Source organism: Atractosteus spatula, chromosome 23 (assembly GCF_055471065.1).
Source record: "Atractosteus spatula isolate fAtrSpa1 chromosome 23, fAtrSpa1.hap1, whole genome shotgun sequence".
Lineage (NCBI taxonomy): Eukaryota > Metazoa > Chordata > Actinopteri > Semionotiformes > Lepisosteidae > Atractosteus > Atractosteus spatula.
Genome location: NC_142728.1, coordinates 783,191 through 802,172, shown reverse-complemented (window position 1 = coordinate 802,172; position 18,982 = coordinate 783,191). Strand labels below are relative to the sequence as shown.

The 18,982-nt window shown below is 48.5% G+C and overlaps 1 protein-coding gene across 1 annotated transcript in view; it reads left to right on the top strand.

The window, feature by feature from the left end:
• The first annotated feature begins 2,112 nt into the window (after positions 1–2,112).
• The window catches only part of LOC148815997 (early estrogen-induced gene 1 protein-like), a 64,585-nt gene continuing 47,715 nt past the window's right edge, over positions 2,113–18,982 (top strand). The window contains exons 1-2 of the mRNA XM_088940751.1: positions 2,113–2,749; positions 2,860–3,291. Coding sequence (XP_088796877.1) covers positions 3,146–3,291 — 146 coding nt within the window. The 5' untranslated portion in view covers positions 2,113–2,749; positions 2,860–3,145. The remainder of the gene's footprint in view (positions 2,750–2,859; positions 3,292–18,982) is intronic.

Here is an 18,982-nt window from a genome sequence, read left to right as displayed (position 1 = left end):
TCCATTTTTTTTTACATGAGCACCCGATTTTGATCTGTCTCTGAGGTTCTGCAATGTCGAAAGTAACGGACTGTGGAATTATACAGTTTTATTGCAGCATCTCTGCTCCCTGGGTTAAAACAGCAGCCTTCTACATGACTGCCATGATATGATATACATGTTGTTGAGGCAGCTTATGGATGCCCTTGTGATAAAATGATTTTAGTCCCACACACACACACACACACACACACACACACACGGAGCCTGGCTTTACATGGTCATCCTGCCCGCCTCAAACTCTGGATTTCTTCCGCGGGCTGAAAATCCAACTGGTGTGAGATCCAGAATTCAAGGCATGACGGTTCAAGATGAATAAATTATAGATATCTGATTCTTTTCTATATTAGACTTGTATAAGACTCTTCCTGAGGTCTTTTGCATTTGATTAGTCAAAACAATCCTTTCATTAAAAGGACAGTTACGTACAAATTAGCGCAGAGCCTGGGTAGATGTATTCCAGTCGTGCGGCGAGATAACTAACCAGACCACCTCTGTGACTGAGGATGGGGCTGGAACAGAACCAGACGACAACAGGCTTCCCAGGAGCTCGGTTTGAGACCCCTGTCCGAGGAGTTACCGAAAACATCCGGCTGGCTGTGACTGCTCAGCTGTGTGCTTTGTACAGTCTGTTTGTACTTGCCAGGATTACAAGCGTGCTTCAGCAATTTGAACGTGAGTGCTAATGGGGATATTCTTCCATTGTGTGCTGGATCTGTGTGATTAGCTACACACCTACGTTTGAAAAGCCCCAGTCTGAGTGCCTGGTAAATTAGACAAACGATTAAGAGGATATCACTTTCCACCCAAATATAAGTCTTATTATCATAACAAGGTATTATTTGGCAGCTGTACGACTTTGAATCCGAGTAAGACAATGGAAAGTACTGTTTAGTGATTATGGCACCAATCCACCTCTGAACATCAGCCCGCTTCGTGATACGAACGGATATGACTTAATTCAGACAGCAGGTGGCGCTCTAGACAAAGTTCCCCCCCTTTCTTTCACGTGGCTGCAAAACGTTATGTTTAAAGCTTTATTTTGAGCGTTTCACAAGGTTTCCGGATCGCGAGCTGCAGACGTGCTCCTGGCCTGTCGATGTTATTTTACTGATCCGCGAGTCTGGGCGCCCCGGGTCGGTCTGAAACCCCTGACAGGCTCCTCACAGATGCAGTCTTCTCAGGACAATGATAACTTGACATCACAGTATTCGTTATCATCTTTGACTTGAATTCATCCACCCTCACTGATTTTAATTTTGCGAATGGATTGCCACACAGGGGGGCATTATAATGTTATATAATTATATGCATATACTATATTATATAATAATGCATATATATATATATGCATATTATATAATAAGAAGGCTATGGAGCCTGCTTCACGTGTGTGAGAGAGAAAAATTATCTATGTCCTACATAGGAAAAGCCTATGTAATTCAAGATGCTTTACTGGCATGACCCATGAATAAGTCAGTGTTGACAAACTCTGACAAAGGATATATCTCTCACACACCCGAAGAAGGCTCCACAGCCGAAACGTCGTGTTTCTTTTCTTCTCTTTTCACCATGGAATAAACCTTGACTTGTTCCTTTGCAGCCAACGCATGCTGATGCAGCTCCCTACTTGAAAATCATTACTATTATTTTGTATTATTAACAAATATCACCAAAAGCTGTCACAGCAATGCTCCAAAAGTGCCGGCAGTAACTTCTTGGTTCCTCTGTAGTAGAGGTGTGTGGTCGTGGATCTCACCCGTCCCCAGTCCTCCCTCAAGCCAGTCAGACTGCGCAGTTTCCAGGAGAACCGCTCGCGTTGTCTCTCGCCGGTGGTATTCTGCGTTTGCCACTACGCTCGTCGTGGGGAGGAAGCCGCGTCTCCCCTCCCATACGGTTTGTGCTGCGTGGGTTCCGTAAGAAACGCGAGTCCGGCGGGGCTCGGCCGTGCGCAGGGCCGGTGACGTGAGGAGCAGGGAGGCGGCGTCTGGCTGCCTGCACACGGGGAGAGGAGGAGGGCTTATGCCGGCCGGGGGCTTGTGACTGCGGGCCAGTGAGTGGTGGAGCCACGGAGAGAAGCGGTCGCGTTTCTGTGCTACGGGCGCTAATATTTGGGTGCCTGTTTATGATAATTATTTTTTAAATAATTGGACGTATCAAGCCCGGCATTAGGTTTCCGGAGGCTGGCTCCCGTGCTCGCCAGCGGACGGCAGTTTGCAGGACTGCAGTCTGGATGAGACCGAGCGAGTCGCGTTCATTGTGATTCAGGGCAGGAGCGCAGACCGCGGCGCACCGCTTGGAGGAGGAGATCATCTCCCCTGGCGGGCGAGCAGGCAGGCGAGAAGCTACCAGGAGGACTCATCTAGAAATCCGCACAGGAAAATTTTTAAAAAAGAGGAGTCCCAGGCAGCGAGACCGGTTTTAAGCGCCGACAACAGGCGCAGTGACCAAAATTATTTACCGAAGCCCGCAAGCGCCGGGACCGCTCTGCGCTTCGCTGCGCACAAGTGTTTGTGGAGACTCTTGCACGGCGGAGCATCTTCTCACAGGGTTCTCTGCTAACAGAGCCTTTCGAGGGCACGTCAAGCACCCACCGAGCACCGTCTGGAGCCCGGAGGACCCGTCTTGCGGGGTGTTTTTCGAGTTACAGGCGATAGTTCAGCGAGCAGTGCGCTGAGGCGTGCTGTCCGGATTAAATACAAGCGCGCAGGTACACTCGCATAATCGTTTCGGTTTTGTTTCTTTTGAATTTTGCGTGTACTTTACATGGGGGGTCTTTGTTTATGTCCGTTTTTACTGATTTTTCTTGTATGATTGCAGGTTTACCGGAACTCGCTGCGGGCGATTCAGAGATGCTGATCCGAGACGGACTCCGTAAGAGAAATTTCCAAGCTCCAGATTAAAATCGGACCTAACCCCCATGCTCCAGAAACTTTTTATTTTCGTTTAACCTTTTTTTTTTCTTTTCCTTTTTGGATTTTATTTTTAACTTCATCGTTTCGTTACTGATTTGTTTTTTCTTTTAAACGAACTATTTATACGTCTCGCTGCGGTCTCACTGAAGTGCGGTTTGAAGACACAAACAGTCACAGACCTGTCTTCGTCAATGGCGTTTTTAATAAAGAAGAAGAAATTCAAATTTCAGACTAATTTTACTCTGGAGGAGCTCACGGCTGTGCCGTTTGTCAATGGAATGCTCTTCTGCAAGATCCGGCTCTTGGACGGAGGGGACTTCGCTACTTCATCGTCCAGGTATAATTATTATTATTGTTATTGATGATGATGATGACGAGCTGCTTGAATACGAACATCTACGAGTGCAGCTTTAATATTTCAGTCTGTCTATAAATCCAGTTTATTGCAAATGATAGGTGTGAAGAAAGGGCCCCCCTCCCCTGTCTTGTGTAGACAGTTCGTGTACACGGGGTCGGTGATTGGACTGGATTGAATTGACTGCCCTGAATTGTTTCTCGGGACCGAGTGTGTCAGGTGATGACTGATGATGACAAGTCAGTTTAAGGCATCTGAGCAACTCAACCACATTTTGCTCGCCAGAAAGCTAAAATGCTTTGACGTGATCGGCCTTCGTTTTTGTTTCTTACAAAGGTGTACGAAATTGTCACCAATTCACAACTGCGCCTTCAGATATAAAATTAGAGAACACTTAACCCTTTTTTCCGACACCGAAAGCGACAGGGGAACCTGTTTGTCTGCCGTCTGCCTTAGTGTTCGCAGGAGCAAGAAGAAACTTTTCAGTGACACTGTTCTGCTGTTGGCTGAGGAAAAACCGAAAAGTGTCGTGAGAGTTAAATATTGTAACGCTTACGGCCGTCAGGTACTGTGTAAGAGCCGGCGTACCAGAGCAGGTGACGTCACCGCCCTTCCCTATGATAGCAGGACTACAGCTACTGGGCTGGAGAGAGATCTCTCTTTAGCTCACGGTGCTGGGTCGCTGCAGAGAGACGCGGAAGTCCCGGGTTCGAGCCTCAGTCGGGATGGGGCCGACCAGATGCGGCAAGGGCGCCCGCCGGAGCCCCCGTTGCGTTACAATATATTTCTGTTCTGTGTAGAATGGATGCGTAGTCTACAGACGCAGTGGTGTTCAGCCTGAAACGCCATAGCTGTTATGATCATGCTGTAGTTTAGCTGAGGAGCCTTTTTTACTCATCCCCTGCCCTAGAGGAAATTACTCGTGTGCTGTTGCCCTATTTTGTCCTTGTAAGTTTGTAACGGTTTTCAAGTGCGATTCCTTATCCGGTCGTGGTTTATTTTGACATTGCACACTCACACACGTAGGCAGCAACATGATCATTTCACCCAATTCAGCACTAACCCCTCAGTGTTTATGAAGCGTATGCAAATAAAACACCGCTGTAAAATGCGGGTGTAGTCCGAGCTCCGTGGCTCTGAAGGGGGCGCAGACTCGTGAGCTGTTGTGCTCTTGCTGTGTTGCTTCCCTGGAAGTCGCTCCGTGGCTTGGAATCGTGACCCCTGCAACTCGCGTCACGTCCATACCACCACGCAGAGGGCCGAGAGAGACTCGTTTGCGAAACTTGAACTGGATGCGTGTGCATCAGTCCCCTTTGAAACCTACTGCGCTACAAACGTGTCAAAATAGGGAGCTCCACTTTTGTTTTTCAGCAGCAGCACTCAGCCGCTCGGCTACAATTTCTGCCATTTCCCTCACGGGAATAATAAAGTGTCTATCCATCAGATACACCTTTGCCTTGCCCTTGTTGAAAGGCTTGGTCTTCCCAGCATTTTAACACGCGAGTTTTATTCCATCGACTGGACAGCAGCTGAGAATGTGCGTTTTACCCCGTTGGGCACAATCTGGAGTAAAGTCTTTCTCGCTTCGCAGGATGAATTACGATGTTTCACCGTCAGTCCTGGTCCTGGAGGGACGCTGTCGTAGCTGTTTTTTGCTCCAGTGCTAATTGATGACCTCATTCATTAGCTTGCTTGCTTACACTTCAAGGGAACACGTGAAGGTTAATTCCACGCTGAAAGGTCGATGGAGGAGACCCTGTTCAACAGCTGTCACACTCAACCGCCAAAAGATTTTCTTCCTTTTGCTTTTCAGTGTGGATTTAACCTTTACATGTTTTCTTTCCAGGGGGGTTAGTATTGCTGCCTCGCAGCGCTGGGGCCCTGGGGCCCTGGGGCCCTGGGTTCAATTCTGGACCCCTTGGTGCTGTCTGTGTGGAGTTTGTGTGTTCCACCTGTGTGTGAGTGGGTTCAAAGTCCAAAGTCGTGCTGGTGGATTAATTGGCTTCTGGGAACAGTGACCCTGGTGTGAGCGAGGGTGTCTGTGTGTGCCCTGTGATGGACTGGGGTCCTGCCCAAGGTGTACCCTGCCTTGCTGCAGCAGCCCTTAATTGGATAAAGCGTTTAGAAAATGGATGAATGTTTCCACCTAACCTGGAATCGCCAGGCGTTTTCAGGTCTCGGCTCACAGACAGAGTGGGGTAGTGGATTTCAGCCAAAGCACACTGATCAAGCTCTCCACTGTACTTAACTCATTAATTTGGTCGGTCTTGAGCATCACTAAGCCCTGCTTCAAAGCCACTATTTCCAATAGCATCAGCACACAGACCTGTGCTGAACTCTTCTTGGCCTGCCTGCTCTTAGTTCTGACTCAGCAGCTTTTACTAGTTGATCAATTGATGATGAACAGACATGGGGCAGTTTTGAAACTTGAAATTGGAACCAGGTTTAAACCAATTACAAACCCCACTTCACCATTTAAGAGTTGCAAGCACATTTACAAATCTGCCCCAAATACAAAACTGTTATCAGTGATTAAGAACTCAGCTGGAGAAAAAACAGGAGAGACAGTTCCTTCAGGAAAGGGGGTGAGCACCACTGTTAGATCATCCAAATAAAGGAGAAGGAGCACCACTGTTTGGGCTAAAGTTCAGAAACTTTCAGAAACAAAGAAATTTTGTGCAACAGTCTCTCGCCAGCTGGGTAAACAGCGAGTGTGTCAACTGTGATGTGTTCTTGTTTTTCCATTACTTGTACTCGAGCTCAGTGTCGCATGCCAGATGGTTACTGCCTTGAATTTCACTCAGGCCTGATAAATAAGAAGCTGCTCAAAGGAAAAAAATAGGATGATGTTTAAAAACTGTTTTACCCCCAGAAATGTCCGCAAACCATCTCATTCACAGTATGATAAAAGGTATGTTAGAATTGCTCCTGAACCTGGAATTGCAATAACTTGATTGCAGGTTGTGTGAAGCTCTAGTGACTCCAATGAGTGGTTTTTCGTCTTTAATTAGAAAAGATGCAAGTGGCGCTAGCAATATTTTCACGTTTCGTTCAGTTCCCTTTTTATCTTGCAGTCTAGACTTAGCCCAAGAAAAGGATATTTCAAATACCCCAACTCTAGTCTCAAACTAACGTACCTAAATTGCTGGGTGTACAAAGTTCGTCTAGCTTCGATCAGTTATTCATCTTAGTTTTTTAACAAAAAAGGAGAAAAAGGGGTCAAGTGATGTGTTTGCTGCCAGTGTGTTTGGTTCTTTGTCTTAATCATGAGAAGGAAAGGAGTTCAGCTGTATTTCTGCTCAAGATCAGGTGAGTGTTTACAAGCTCTCATCAAGCCTATATTGCAGGGTGGGGAGTCGGGTCACGAGCTGGTCAGTGTCTGTATTGGGTAGTAATTGATAACAGACTCAGTGCAATCGACTGAATTCCAGTGTAACACACTCCAAACGTTTCTGGTTCATCTCGCAAGTGGGATTTCTTATTTCTTAAAAATAAGAAGCACTCCACTGTTTCTCGTCTCCGTTTATAGTTGAAATCGATCGTTTTATTTCATCGAAGGGATCGTTAATTTTCCAGACATCTTTGTTCTGTGTGTGGGTGGGTGGGAAGGGGTTGTGTCCAGTGCATGGCGACGGCAGTACTGTACGAAAGGAGCTGTTGAAACCTGGAGTAACAGCTACATGTCAAGCACACTTGGCCTCAGAAACATGTACTTGTTCCCTTGTTCACTCGGATACCCCCACACCCCATTTTAAAATGACAGGATTCTGGAAATGTGCAACCCAGGCGCACAGATGAGACAACACTAAGCATAAAACAGAGCAGCTTCAAACACCTGGGCCTAGGTGAGCCTGGTCTCATGCAGATATGTACTGAATGCTAATATTGATACAATGACATGAAAGTATGGTGGTGGGGAAACGCCGGAGGGTTTTTTTTCGGAGTGGTCTGTACTCATTAAATGTCTTTAATTCTAACACAGTGGCATCACATGGATGACTATGTCAGACCACTGTTGACTTCAGGCCAGCTAATCCAGATGTAACCTCCACAATTACTCCTGACTTTGCACTGGGAAGTGGCAGTCAGCTGGCTGCCCCAGCCAGAATCCAGCTGCACAGACAAGAGGCTGCATGAGTAGTCTTCCTTATTGCTCCTGGCAGGAAGACTCTGTCTTTACAAAGGCATGTGATCGAAGAGTATCATCTCGGCTCAATTAACTAATTTCTACAGGCTGAAACTGTTTTGGAAGGATATATGGGAACATTCAGCGTGTGAATAATCACCCTCAACAAGCCACTACATTGCATCAGATTGTAGTGCTTTTAATTTTGTTTTGACGTTTCATGATTTTCTAAATATAAAGTATTGATTTCTACACACGTTAGCTGTGCTGCTTGTGTTCTGATATTAGCTGCATGAGTGAGATAAATGAGTGTTCACAAGCAGTAATATTACTGTACTGCAGTCTGTGGACTTCTTGTCCAGTGGGCACCATCCCCTTGTCCTTCCTGCACAGACGTGTCAATTCACGGGACACTTCTAATCTCCCTCTGTTAATGTGAAACAGCCGTGTTATCTGTTCAGGGCGAGTTATCCATTCTAAATCACAACTGATGCAGTTATCACTCTGGTATTGGAGGTGTGTATGTAATTCCTCTCCTTTCAGTGGAGATGAATTGCAAGATAAGGCTTCCAATACGCAGTAGTTTGAGTAAATCTCGGTTTTGCAAGTGAAAAGGTTTTACAGGAGCTGGCTGCTCTGTAGTTGACATTTCTGGTGCATGTGCAGTCAGGTTATGTTTGATATTAGAATGGGTATGTTTGCTTCCCTGATGCATGTGGCTTATAGGACCTGGAAACTAACCAGTAGCAATCAGAGAGTTGTGTGGTTTGGTGCGTTTATTCTGTGTCTTACTGGCTCTGCATGTGTTTATCAGAAAGGGATCCAGGCCTGGCCTGAGTTAATGATACAGCAAACATGTTGGATGTGGTCAAGCCGAAAGAGATTTCTGTTCCCCCTGCATGCTAGACAGCTTCATGGAAAAGAGAGAAGAGAAACTGCAGCTCTCAGTAGAAGACCGGCGACTCGCAGTCGACACACCAGGTGTTCCTGGGCTCAGCTCAACCGTCTGCGGCCCAGAGCCTGAGTGATGTCCGCTCAGCTGTGTTTGCATGCCCGCGTCGTCTGGGTTTCAAGGCTTGCGGTTCCTGCGATGCCAGGGGCAGCGGTTTCTACACATAACTCCAGATTCATAATAAGCTCCGTGTTTCCTGTGCGTCCGCTGTGCGCTGGAGTGCTGGTGGGATGTGTTTAGAGACCGAACTGTCGGCCTGGGTCTTGACTGAGCGGGAGGCTGTTGGCGGCTGCTTTTCGTCTTCGTGCAGAATAAAATATCATAGGAGGACCACTGCCGTCGTGGGAAGCCTGGCGTTCAGGACCTGTTGTCCCTTTCAGCTCTTAGGTTAGTAGGGACTTCATGCAGAGTGTTATCATATAACACAAACACGCAGTTTGGGTTTTGTCTTCTTAGCACTGAAGAAGAAACTGGCACCATGCTGCCCTCGTTTCCTCTTCTGTCAGTGAAGAACACCCCTCCTATTCCCCTTGGCTCTCTGTGTGGCCTGCAGTGGATGCTGCTGTGTCGTTTGCCCCCTCCCTCTTCGTTGTCCATTCCTGGGGGGGGCTGGACGTGCCTTTGAAGGCCACAGCAGGTGGGCCGACTGCCCGATAGCGCGTGCCGGTGTCTTGTGGGGATGGCTCGTCCCGTCCGCGGTACCGGGCAGCTGGTCCACACTGCCGCTCTGTGTCACCCTGCGGGTCCAACAAAGAGCGTCTGTGCGGAGCCCAGGCTGGCTGTGATGTCATAGCTCATTGCGTTATTGTCTGCAGTGAGTGACCCCCCTCTGACTGCGCTGTTTGTTCTGCTCAAAGATTGGTGGTTTTTGTGGGACGGTGGTGGTGGGGTGTCTGCGTAATTATGTTGTGAATAACGTGTGTGTGTGTGTGTGTGTTCAGGGAGTGTGTTCAGGGGCAGTTGAGGCAAAGTGATATCGCTAACAGGCAAGCTTTTGTTTGTTCCAAGACCCCCGTCTGTCTCTCTCTCCGTGTCCTCGCGGATGGAGGTTGTTTGTGTTGAAGAGGCCGCTCAGCTGTGGAGAGCGAATAACAGGAAGATGAGGGCGAGCTGTCATATTTGATTAATTAAATTGTCTGTCCTTTCTAACTTTTATGGAGCCAACGGCCTGCTTATCTGCTAACGTGCTGCTGGTGCTAGATTTTGCAGCGTAGGTGGTATTGTGGGAGAAGTTTGAATAAGGTTTTCTTGTTAAGAAAGGGAGATAAAGAACAATCTCCTCGGAGGAAGGCCTTTGGAAGTCTGACAGAACTTGGACACTTCTGCATCACATTCCGCCTTTCCCAGTCCAATCCACTGGATTGCTAGAGAGTCTCCAGGGTGATGTTTCTTTTCCTACACTGAGAAAATCCTGTTCAGATGCAGACCTAGGAGGCTGAAGATGAGCTCATGCTCATGTGAACTGGTGCGTAGAGGCGGCTCTATGCGCTGTATAGGCCGAGTGGCTTCCCTGCTCTGCTGGTCTTGTTCCTCGGCTGCCCTGGGGTCTCCGAGCCCCCAGCACAGCCAGCTAAGCCCAGCTTTTCCGAATGACTTCCCACACCCTGCTGACGATCTCCTCGGGCGACTCGAGGGTAATTTTCGGGGCTCACTGCAACAAGAGCTTTTACTAACAGTCTGTTTGTCAGTCAATACATTTCAAAGGTTTTTCCTTTCGAACACAGTTTATTTAGTGATGTTTGTGCATCTCGCTAGTGTGTTTTGCTCATAAGGCCCCATAATTGTTACCTTATTTCAAACAGCTTCTCTTCTCTGTGAATGTCTGAAGCAGGGATGAACAGCTGTCAGATGTCAGTACGAAAGGAGGTGTTGGTTTGAAAGATCACTTTTTCTGTTTCCTTTTATTTCATTTGGGAAGATGATTCAGCTAGCAGACTTGCAGGGCTTCTCATTTTTTCCAGCCAAGAGGAAAATCAAAATCAAAATAAATTCCCCCCCCCCCCCCAGTCTCAGCGTTGGGCTCAGTCCAGGATGGAACGTATTTTTTCCTTTAGTCCCCTCGCAGACAGCCGAGCTGACTTGTCAGCTGACAAAAGACAGTTGCGCACATCCGCAGCTACAGCCGTGATGCACGGGCCTCCGGAGCAGCTCAGCTGGGAGGAAAAGGTACTCGCCAAGAGTACCTGCATGACCCGGGAGTCACGGGTTTGAGTCTCGGCTGGTGGCACAGCCCACTGCGACTGGGATTCCTTATGTGCTACACGATGGGTGGAGGACCCTCTGCTCATGCCAACGCAGGGCCCCCTGTGGCTTCCTGGGTGCTTGCAGGCATGTGGTGCTGTTGGGCAGAGACACGCGCTGAATCAGGGGCACTTCTACATCACATCACATCACTTTATTAGCCCTATACAATTTCTTGCATTCGGAATTCGTCTTTTCACATACCCCAGCTTGCTCTATATGAGACACACAGACAGGGAGAGAGAAGCTGGGGGTCAGAGCGCAGGGTCAGCCATTTATACAGCGCCCCTGGATCAGCTGGGGTTAAGGGCCTTGCTCAGGGGCCCAACGGAGTAGGATTCCTCTGCCGGCCGCGGGATACGTACCGGCAACCTTCCAGGTGCAGATCCTGAGCCCCAGAGCCACCACTCTGCCAGCTTCCCCACTCCGTCTCCGAGCCCACTGGGAACACTGAAGCATCCATCCATTTCCCAACAGCTTCTTCCAGTTCAGGGGCGCGGGCGAGCAGCGGGCGCAAGGCGGGGTACACTCTCATTCACACCGGGGCCAGGCTTCCCAGAAGCCACTGAACCTACCAGCATGTGGACGGTGGGAGGAACAGTGTCAGTAGACCTTGTGCTTTAAGTGTTAGTCCCCTTCATTCGGTTTTCTGTGAATCGATATACATCTGTTGTATAAGATTCAGAGATTGGGAACTGTTTGCGTTGGTCTTTCCAGTATTTTTCCATCGCTTTATAAGCTATATGAATATATGAGCTTTTTGCATGATTAGGTTAATTGGAGTCTCCTGTAGGATTTCTTTTTAAATTGCATCAGAGTTTCTTTTCCGAGTACAATGCTGTGGAAAAATACCTGCCTCACGTTCCCACCCTTTGGTATTGTAGTCGTGGGGGATGATGGCTGCAGAGTGTAACACACCTGTGTTTGCTGTTGTAACACCAGTCTCTCGGCAGTGATTTTTTCCTGCTCAAGTTTTCATTCTCCTCTCCTCTCGCCCCGCCTGCTTGTTTGGCAGCTCTTGCTGGCTCTGCTTGTGCTTGTGCTTTGTCACGATTTCCGGCAATGTTGGTTCTGCATGTTTGCTTTGTGTTTAGACATGCTACTTGCACACTTAGCCGCCACTCGTCATCTGAGCATCGCAGGTAGCCAGTGCAGTAGTAGATGGAGAGTCGTGTTTAAAAACGATCTCCGTGTCCGATTTTTTTACTGTTTTGAACTTGCTGTGAAGACTGTGCGACACGTAAGCGCTTTTCTAAACACGTGCGCGAAACAGTCGTTTTCGGTCGTCTCGGGAGAGCCGTAGTGACTCCTGTCATAGTGTCTTGTTAGCCGACGCACACAAGGAGCTGTGGGCGTGAGCGGCTCTCCATTCCTCGGGTGCAAGGTGCAGTTCGAACCTGCAGGAGGGCTGTCAGTGAGGCTGGGACCTAGGGTCCTACCACACGCTCACTTTGTGTGTGTTTGGTTTCTGTGCCTGGGTTTAGATCTTGTGGTCGCTGTGGCCCCCTTATGTACAGCTTGTGTGAGGCTGTTGATATGGGAGGAATGACGAAGCACAGAAAGAGAAGTGCTCCAGCCACAACATTCGACCTGCTGTTTGATCGGGTAATAAGCGAGGGCAAGATGCTGCAGTGTGTAGTTTTCTTGTTGGTGTTTAGAGTTGGCAATGCCCTCATTACGTCTCTGATGCCTACAGTCCTGAGCCTTTTATTTTGTAAGACCGATCTGCTGAAGAATCCGGTGTGGGCGTGATGCTGCCACATAAGGTGCAAGTTGGCTGAGGATGTTTAAAACTCCAGTCTGGGTGGTGTTGATTTTTCATTATCGTCTTATTTTGTCTTCTGTTATCCGGCACTCGGAAATGGGTTTACAGAATAAAAACGCTGGCTTTGGCAGTGGAGGCGTTTTCGAAAGAACAGCTCTGATTTTTGTTTTTGTACCGGGAAGAAAAGGCAAAGCACAAAAATGTCGAAGAGGCCTGAAGAGCCGCTCAGAAGAACCGTTGAATATTACATCAAAGGCAAAAGTCCAGAGAAACCCTCATTCTCTCGAGCTTAATACATAATTCACAACAGTCTAGCAGCTGGGCCCTTGTTAATTCTGTAGTTTTAATCAAAGCTGTCCTGCTGAAATGTGTAAGATCTGTCAGACTGGAGGTTGCTGTAGTCTCAAGCGCAGTGGAGCTGTTCTTGGAACAGGTGTGTGGATAAGCGCCCCAGATGTCTTTCTGGGTGTCACCAGGGCCCTTGAAGCTCCCGGTTGCGAAGCTGTCTGAAGCAGGAAGGGAGTGACGGTCTGTGGGCCGTGTGTCCCCAGACTGTGGGGCGTGGTGGGTCAGGGGGGCCGTGACCACCCTGGAATTGGAGTATTTGTTCCTCACCTCTCTTTGAGTGGCGTCAGGTTAGTTGGATTGAGTTTGTATCAGCGTTGGGCCGTGCAGGTATCCCGTTTTGTGTTGTTTATAGGTTCTGCCTTTGGTGTTTGGCTGGACTGTGGAGTCCATGTTTCTGTTCTGTAATGCTAGATCAGCTTTTGCCCCAACGTCCTCTCTAGAAGGAAGAAGTCTGTGGCTCACAAGCGGTCAGAGTCGCCATCTAATCTTGCACACGCTGGCTGGGACACTCTGTCTTTTGTTGTGCCTTGTTTGGAGGCCTTATTTTCAGCGTGACTATGCTAATCCCAGATCCCTCTTTGAGCCAGACTCCATAAGGTTTGTTATTCTTCACCCAGGAATGAATGACCCTCTCCATATGGATGAAGCAAATCCAGGTGTCTGTTCACAAGCATCTGCTCTGCTCATATCTCAAGATAAGACTTCCGCAGAGAATCCTTTCCGATGAATGTGCTGCCCTGCCTGACCAGCTTCTTTAAGTTGCAAGGATCAAACGTGACTGGATGTTTTTCTGCAGAGTAAAAAGAAAAAGGAGCTCTCTCCATCTGCTGCTGTGCGTGGATGTCTGCAGTATTTTTGTTGTGCATGTGAGATTTTCTTGGCAGTGCTTCTCTGCTGGTAAAGTATCACACGGCTCTAACAGGATTAATTTCTCAGGAGCAGTTCTGGAGAAGTGATACATTGACTCTTCCCTCATCTCCTCATTGAAGCCAGCCCCGACCGGGGGGGGCTGTGTGAATGCATAATTAAAAAGGGACAAGTTAACAAGCTCCTCACTGCTGGTGGGGATTATTTTCTATTTATGGCTGAGCACAGAGTGGAGATTGGCCTGCTCACCACAAAACAACATAAAAGAGCTTCTAAGAGCTTCCACTCTCATTGGCTTCTCTCATAGTTTCATATTGAATCAGACAGTCCCAGTCCTGTCCAAAAATGTAATAAAAAGTAATCTCATCCCAACATTATGGCATAACCGCTCATTCCTGGTAAGAGCCATGCCAACCTGGAGCCTGTCCCATAAGGCATTGGGGTTGACCCCCCCGTGCAGGCAGGATGCCCGGCCGTGGCGGGGCACGCACACACGCGCAGAAACAGAGACAGTTTAGAGGTGCTCGGTAACTTCCACAGCCTGTCTTCGGGAGGAGGGAAGAAACCGGAGCACCCGGACAAAATCCCTCTGGAGACGAGGGCAGAACGTGCAAACTCCCCACGGAAGGTGCTCCGAATGGAATCGAGCCCAGGACCTGAAAGCCGCAGGACAGCAGCGCTAGCTGCCACGCCTCCGCGTTGTCCCATTTTTGTGAACTGTTGCGTTTTAATTCAAATGTCTGGCAAGATTAGAGAGCTCTCTTCATGTGTGCCTGAGGCACAGCTTTTCAGTTCATGCATTGTAGGTGTAAGTCTCACACCACCCAGTTATTCGCTCCTTTCCTGTCTTTTCTTGCTGTGTGTGAGGTAGGCATGAGAGGTCGATCAAAGTATCCCAGATCTGCTTAGTGTGCTCGGGTGTCCCTCGTTAGGCGGATATGACTGGTGTACAACCCAATTTCCTTGAGTCAAAAAGAAAACTATATTTCATTTATAAAGTGAATTGCTGACTTGCCTTTTGGATTATTATAGCCCAGTAGAAGCCTACTTGCTGGCTTCTTAATAATGGGACCCTTGTCTCTTTTCAAATGGGCCCTTAATCAGAAGTTCAAAAGGACGGTGTGAAGTGAGGGTGGTATCCTTACTGGATGGACTCGGTGTTGGGCTGATGGGAGCAGAGACTGGGGAACGTTGTGTGAAACTCTTCCTCTCGTTTCTGGCCACGCCAGGTAAAAAAAAAAAAAAAAACAATTACACATAATATGACTGTGAATTGGTGTGAGAATTTGAAATTGTAGTTGCGGTGAGGTGGGCGTGAATCATGCCAGGGCACGTAAATGATAGTTAATGGGTCAGGGTAGGACATGGACAGCCTGTCCCCTGACGGGCGTGTTCCTGTACAGGTTCTCGCAGTGGAGCTGAACCGCACGGCCAAGGGGCTCTGGACTGCAGTCGACAGCGGTGGGCCCCATCAGCCCTGGAGCTGGCGCTGGTGGAGCAGTGGGGAGAAAGGGCCTGTCTGTCAAGGCAGCGCAGGCAGGAAGAGAGCTGGTGACCAAGTGAGACTGCAGGCGCTCCTCACGTGTGCTCGCAGCGTTCACCGGTCAGCTGGGGTGCAAGAGAACCAGAAACAGATGACGCTTGCGGCCGAGCAAAGCTGCCACGGGGGCATTTGGGCAAAACGGTCCGTTTCCAGCCCTTTCTAAGCACCAACACCCGTCTGCTTGCAATCCAGACTTTTTAAGGTTTTTTTTGGGTTGCAATGAGCACAATCAAAAACAAAAATAAAAAAAGGTAGGTTCCAAGATGGGCTGTTGAAAACAAAGTCTAGAAAAGCACATGGTACTGAATGAGTGAGAAACCGGCAGTGAGGTCGGAATATTATCGCTTGTGGGTCCCACAGCACACGAGACTCATGTGGGTGCGCCCAGAAGAATTCCTCCGGTGGTCATCTGGGGAAAAGCCCGCTTTCTGGGATACGGCACGCGGCCGTAAATTAAGGGATTGAGAGATTAGGGAGGCGTATGTCTGCACAGGGAAGCAGGTCAGCCTGCTGCGTCTCCTGCCTCGGCTGTGGTACAAACCCCCAGGGCGTCCGGTGCGCAGAAACCGCTCGGCTGTAGCTCTGGCTGAAGCACCTGGGATTTGCCTTAAGGCACCTTGTTTTTCTTCGCTGTTTTTTTTTTTGCGTGCGCACTGCATCGTCCTTCTGACGCTCGAACGCCTGAAAGGCGGAAACTTGAGAGTGGCCTCAATGCAGTAGCAGCTGCATCGTGTTAAATAAAGTTGTGGACCCAAAGTGGGCCACTTCCTCTGGGATTGAAGAATCCAGCCGGCCTCCGGCTGAAGGCCTTTTAACACATCCGTCTCCATTCAGGAGCATTTTTTATGAAGGGAATAAATAGGATGCACCAGATATTAATAATCAATTTGGAGAAGAGTAGAGTGGCACTCCCCAGACCCCGTCCTGAACACTTTCTTCAATGGAGGACGTGGTATCAGAGTAGTCAAAAGGTTAAGAGAACTCCTGCCGGTTTTCTAAGGAAGTATTCTTCTCATTTATACTTAGCAAATGCTCGAAGTTCCTCTGTTGGCTCAAGGTTTTTTTCACTTAGTTCTGGATTTTTGGTTCTCAGTGCCTTTTTAAGAAACGTTTCTTTTCAAACCACCTTGTTTTAAAAGTTTTTATTTTATTTTCGCCCAGTTTTAGATAGATAGATAAGACTTTATTGATCCCGTAGGGAAATTGATGAAATGAAATTATGAAATTTTACTGCCTGTGCTCTAACATCCGGAGGCCGGGAGTTGCACTGGTTGGGTAAGAAGCCGGGTGCAGCAGTAGGTTTTTTTTTGTCTTGGTAATGAAGGCTGTTTGTTCCCAGCTCTGTCTGAGCAGCTCATTCGCAGTCAGGTCACACAGCCAGGCACATAAACAGCTTTTGTGCTCTGTGCTGTAGCCCCCGATTGCCCAGCCTTGCCCAGTTGGCCTGTGTGTCTCGGGGAGCATGGGGAATGGCTGCTCTTGCAGTTAACAAGGAGCGGTGGAGAAGGGCTGCTGTAGTGACAGCACTGCAGCCGTGCTGGGACACGGCGTCGAGCTGCAGCGGGCAAGCTAGCAGAGTGGATCAGATGCTTATTAATAACAAGGACGGAGCTTCTGCCGAGCTCCACAGGTTTCATATGCTAATCGCCACTCTGAATTGAAGAGCAGCCAACTTGCATTTCACCCCAGTTCTGCACCGGTGCTGCTCAGCTCCTGGGTCCTGCCCAGGGTTACAGGGCTACACACAACAAGCCTTTGGTTGTGTATGTAGGTGTCTGCCTCTTCCCTGCTGTCCTCTCACTGTTCCTCTGTCTGCAGTGCGACAGCTTCACGTATTGAGCACTGCGTTACAGAGCCGTGCTGTAGTTCCTGAATTCACTGGCCAACGCTGTTTGCTCCTCTCCAAGCCGTTAGAAAAGAAGAAACGACCCAAACGTTTCGTTTTGACTACAGTCAGTGTCCTGATAAGAGATCAAGGCCGATGGGATTAATTGGCCTTTATAAAAAAAAACAACAACTGTATAGCCGTCGTTCTTTTGAACTGACTCGTCTACAGTAGTTCCTTTTTTTATTTGCATCGGTAAAAAAACATATTCCCAAACTGTGGAGTTCTGCTGTGTGCTCCATCTCCATGGTGATGTCTTTTTTTATTTTTGTGGTTATACAAGATCAACTGTACTGAGAAACAGGCCTAGTTTGTGAATAGGGTGGAAATAATGTCCTCTTAGAACAGCTCATCCTCTCTAGATGACAAATACTGCTGCGGGCGATTCTGCTGAACAATAACCTGTGGCCTGACAGTCATGGGAATTGGCAGATACATTTTTGGAACTTTGTTATATTAATGAGGTCTCTGGCCTTCATATAGATAAAATAAGCACAAATGCCTTTCATAGTAATTGGGTAATTAAACATTGCTTAGCAAAGCATTTCTAGGAGAAGGAACTTTGTCAATAGCTGTTAACAAATTGCTGTCCGTCGACCAGCGACTCATTCTGTTTGCGCCGCAGGTCTCTCCTTCATTTTGAGGCCAATTTGCTTACAAGCCAGTGAAGTTGTTGGTAAAAAGACAGCGTGGGTCCCTGTACATGTTGAAAAGCTCTTGGATCCGAGCTTTAAATTTAATTTTCGGCCTAACCCGTTCAGTATGCTCTAAACCACAATTTTTACAGATGCTTGCTCTCGGAATGTCTTACTGGCTTTAAGAATACCGCTCCTTGTTTAGCTTCCACGAGGGTCACCGTCTTTGGGCAGACGTTCTCCAAGTTGGAGCCCCTCAGAAAATGTATCTTTGGTATCTCCCAGACAGGTGTATCTCCCGCGGGTTGGTCAGTGTAGCTCTGCGTGACGGAGACTACCTGCAGGGTCCCGGTGGTGCGGACCCTGAAAGAAAGATGGACAGAGGCTTTGACGCTACCCTGGCGAAATGCGAAATGCGAACTCTCTGTTGTTCTTCCATTGTCGTCCAAGTAAACTAAAACAACTTCCACGTTTTGTCTATCCAGCTGAATCTTGCGCTCTTTAGAGACTGCTGTGGGTGTCTGGATTACCGGTAGGCAACATGGTAGCCATTTAACATCGAGCGATGTGTAGACTAAACATCCTCGTGCTGCACGGACCCTCTCGGGCAGCTGTGCAGCAGGTGCAGTTCCTCCTGTCCTCCTGTGTCCCAGGCAGCAGCATGGCGGCGCCTTGCACAGGAAGTTCACTTCCCTGCTGGCAGCGGGGCCCCAGGTTAAAGGTCAAGGAGGCATGACGTGGACTGCTGGGCTCTTGAATCAGGCTGAGGAACTGGCTGACCGCGGTCTCGCTCACGTCCCGGACAGCAGCTCTTCTGTTCTTGTGGGAAACGGCGAGGAAGACTCCGCTCCCCCAAGCGCGGCGAGCAGCGGCTGGCCCTGCGAGGGTGGGGCTGATTCAAGGGCGGTGCATTCCGAACGTCGTTTGACTCGGCCGCAGCGTGACTCAGACCTTTCTCAGATGGATTAAACCCATCCCGTGCTTCAAGACAGACTCTGAAGCGCCGAAGTACAGGTCTCGACTCAGGCCGGCTGCTCCTGCTGGGAACGCTGTGCTGCTGTTTAATGTTCATGACGTCCTCTGCTTTTTATTCGCTCGTAAAACAAGCGTGAAATGGAGGGGAAGTAAGCTCAACTGCTAGTGTAGCATCAGGGTGAGGCCCGGGAGATCAGTTAAAGGAAAAATGGAAAGTCAGAAAAGCTATTCAGAGCTTTATGCAGCCCGAGATAGGGAGATGATATCAGCTTTCAGGCTGTCAAGGGTCTGGCAATTCACACACACAGTGTAACTTTCCAAGGGCATTTTTTCGGT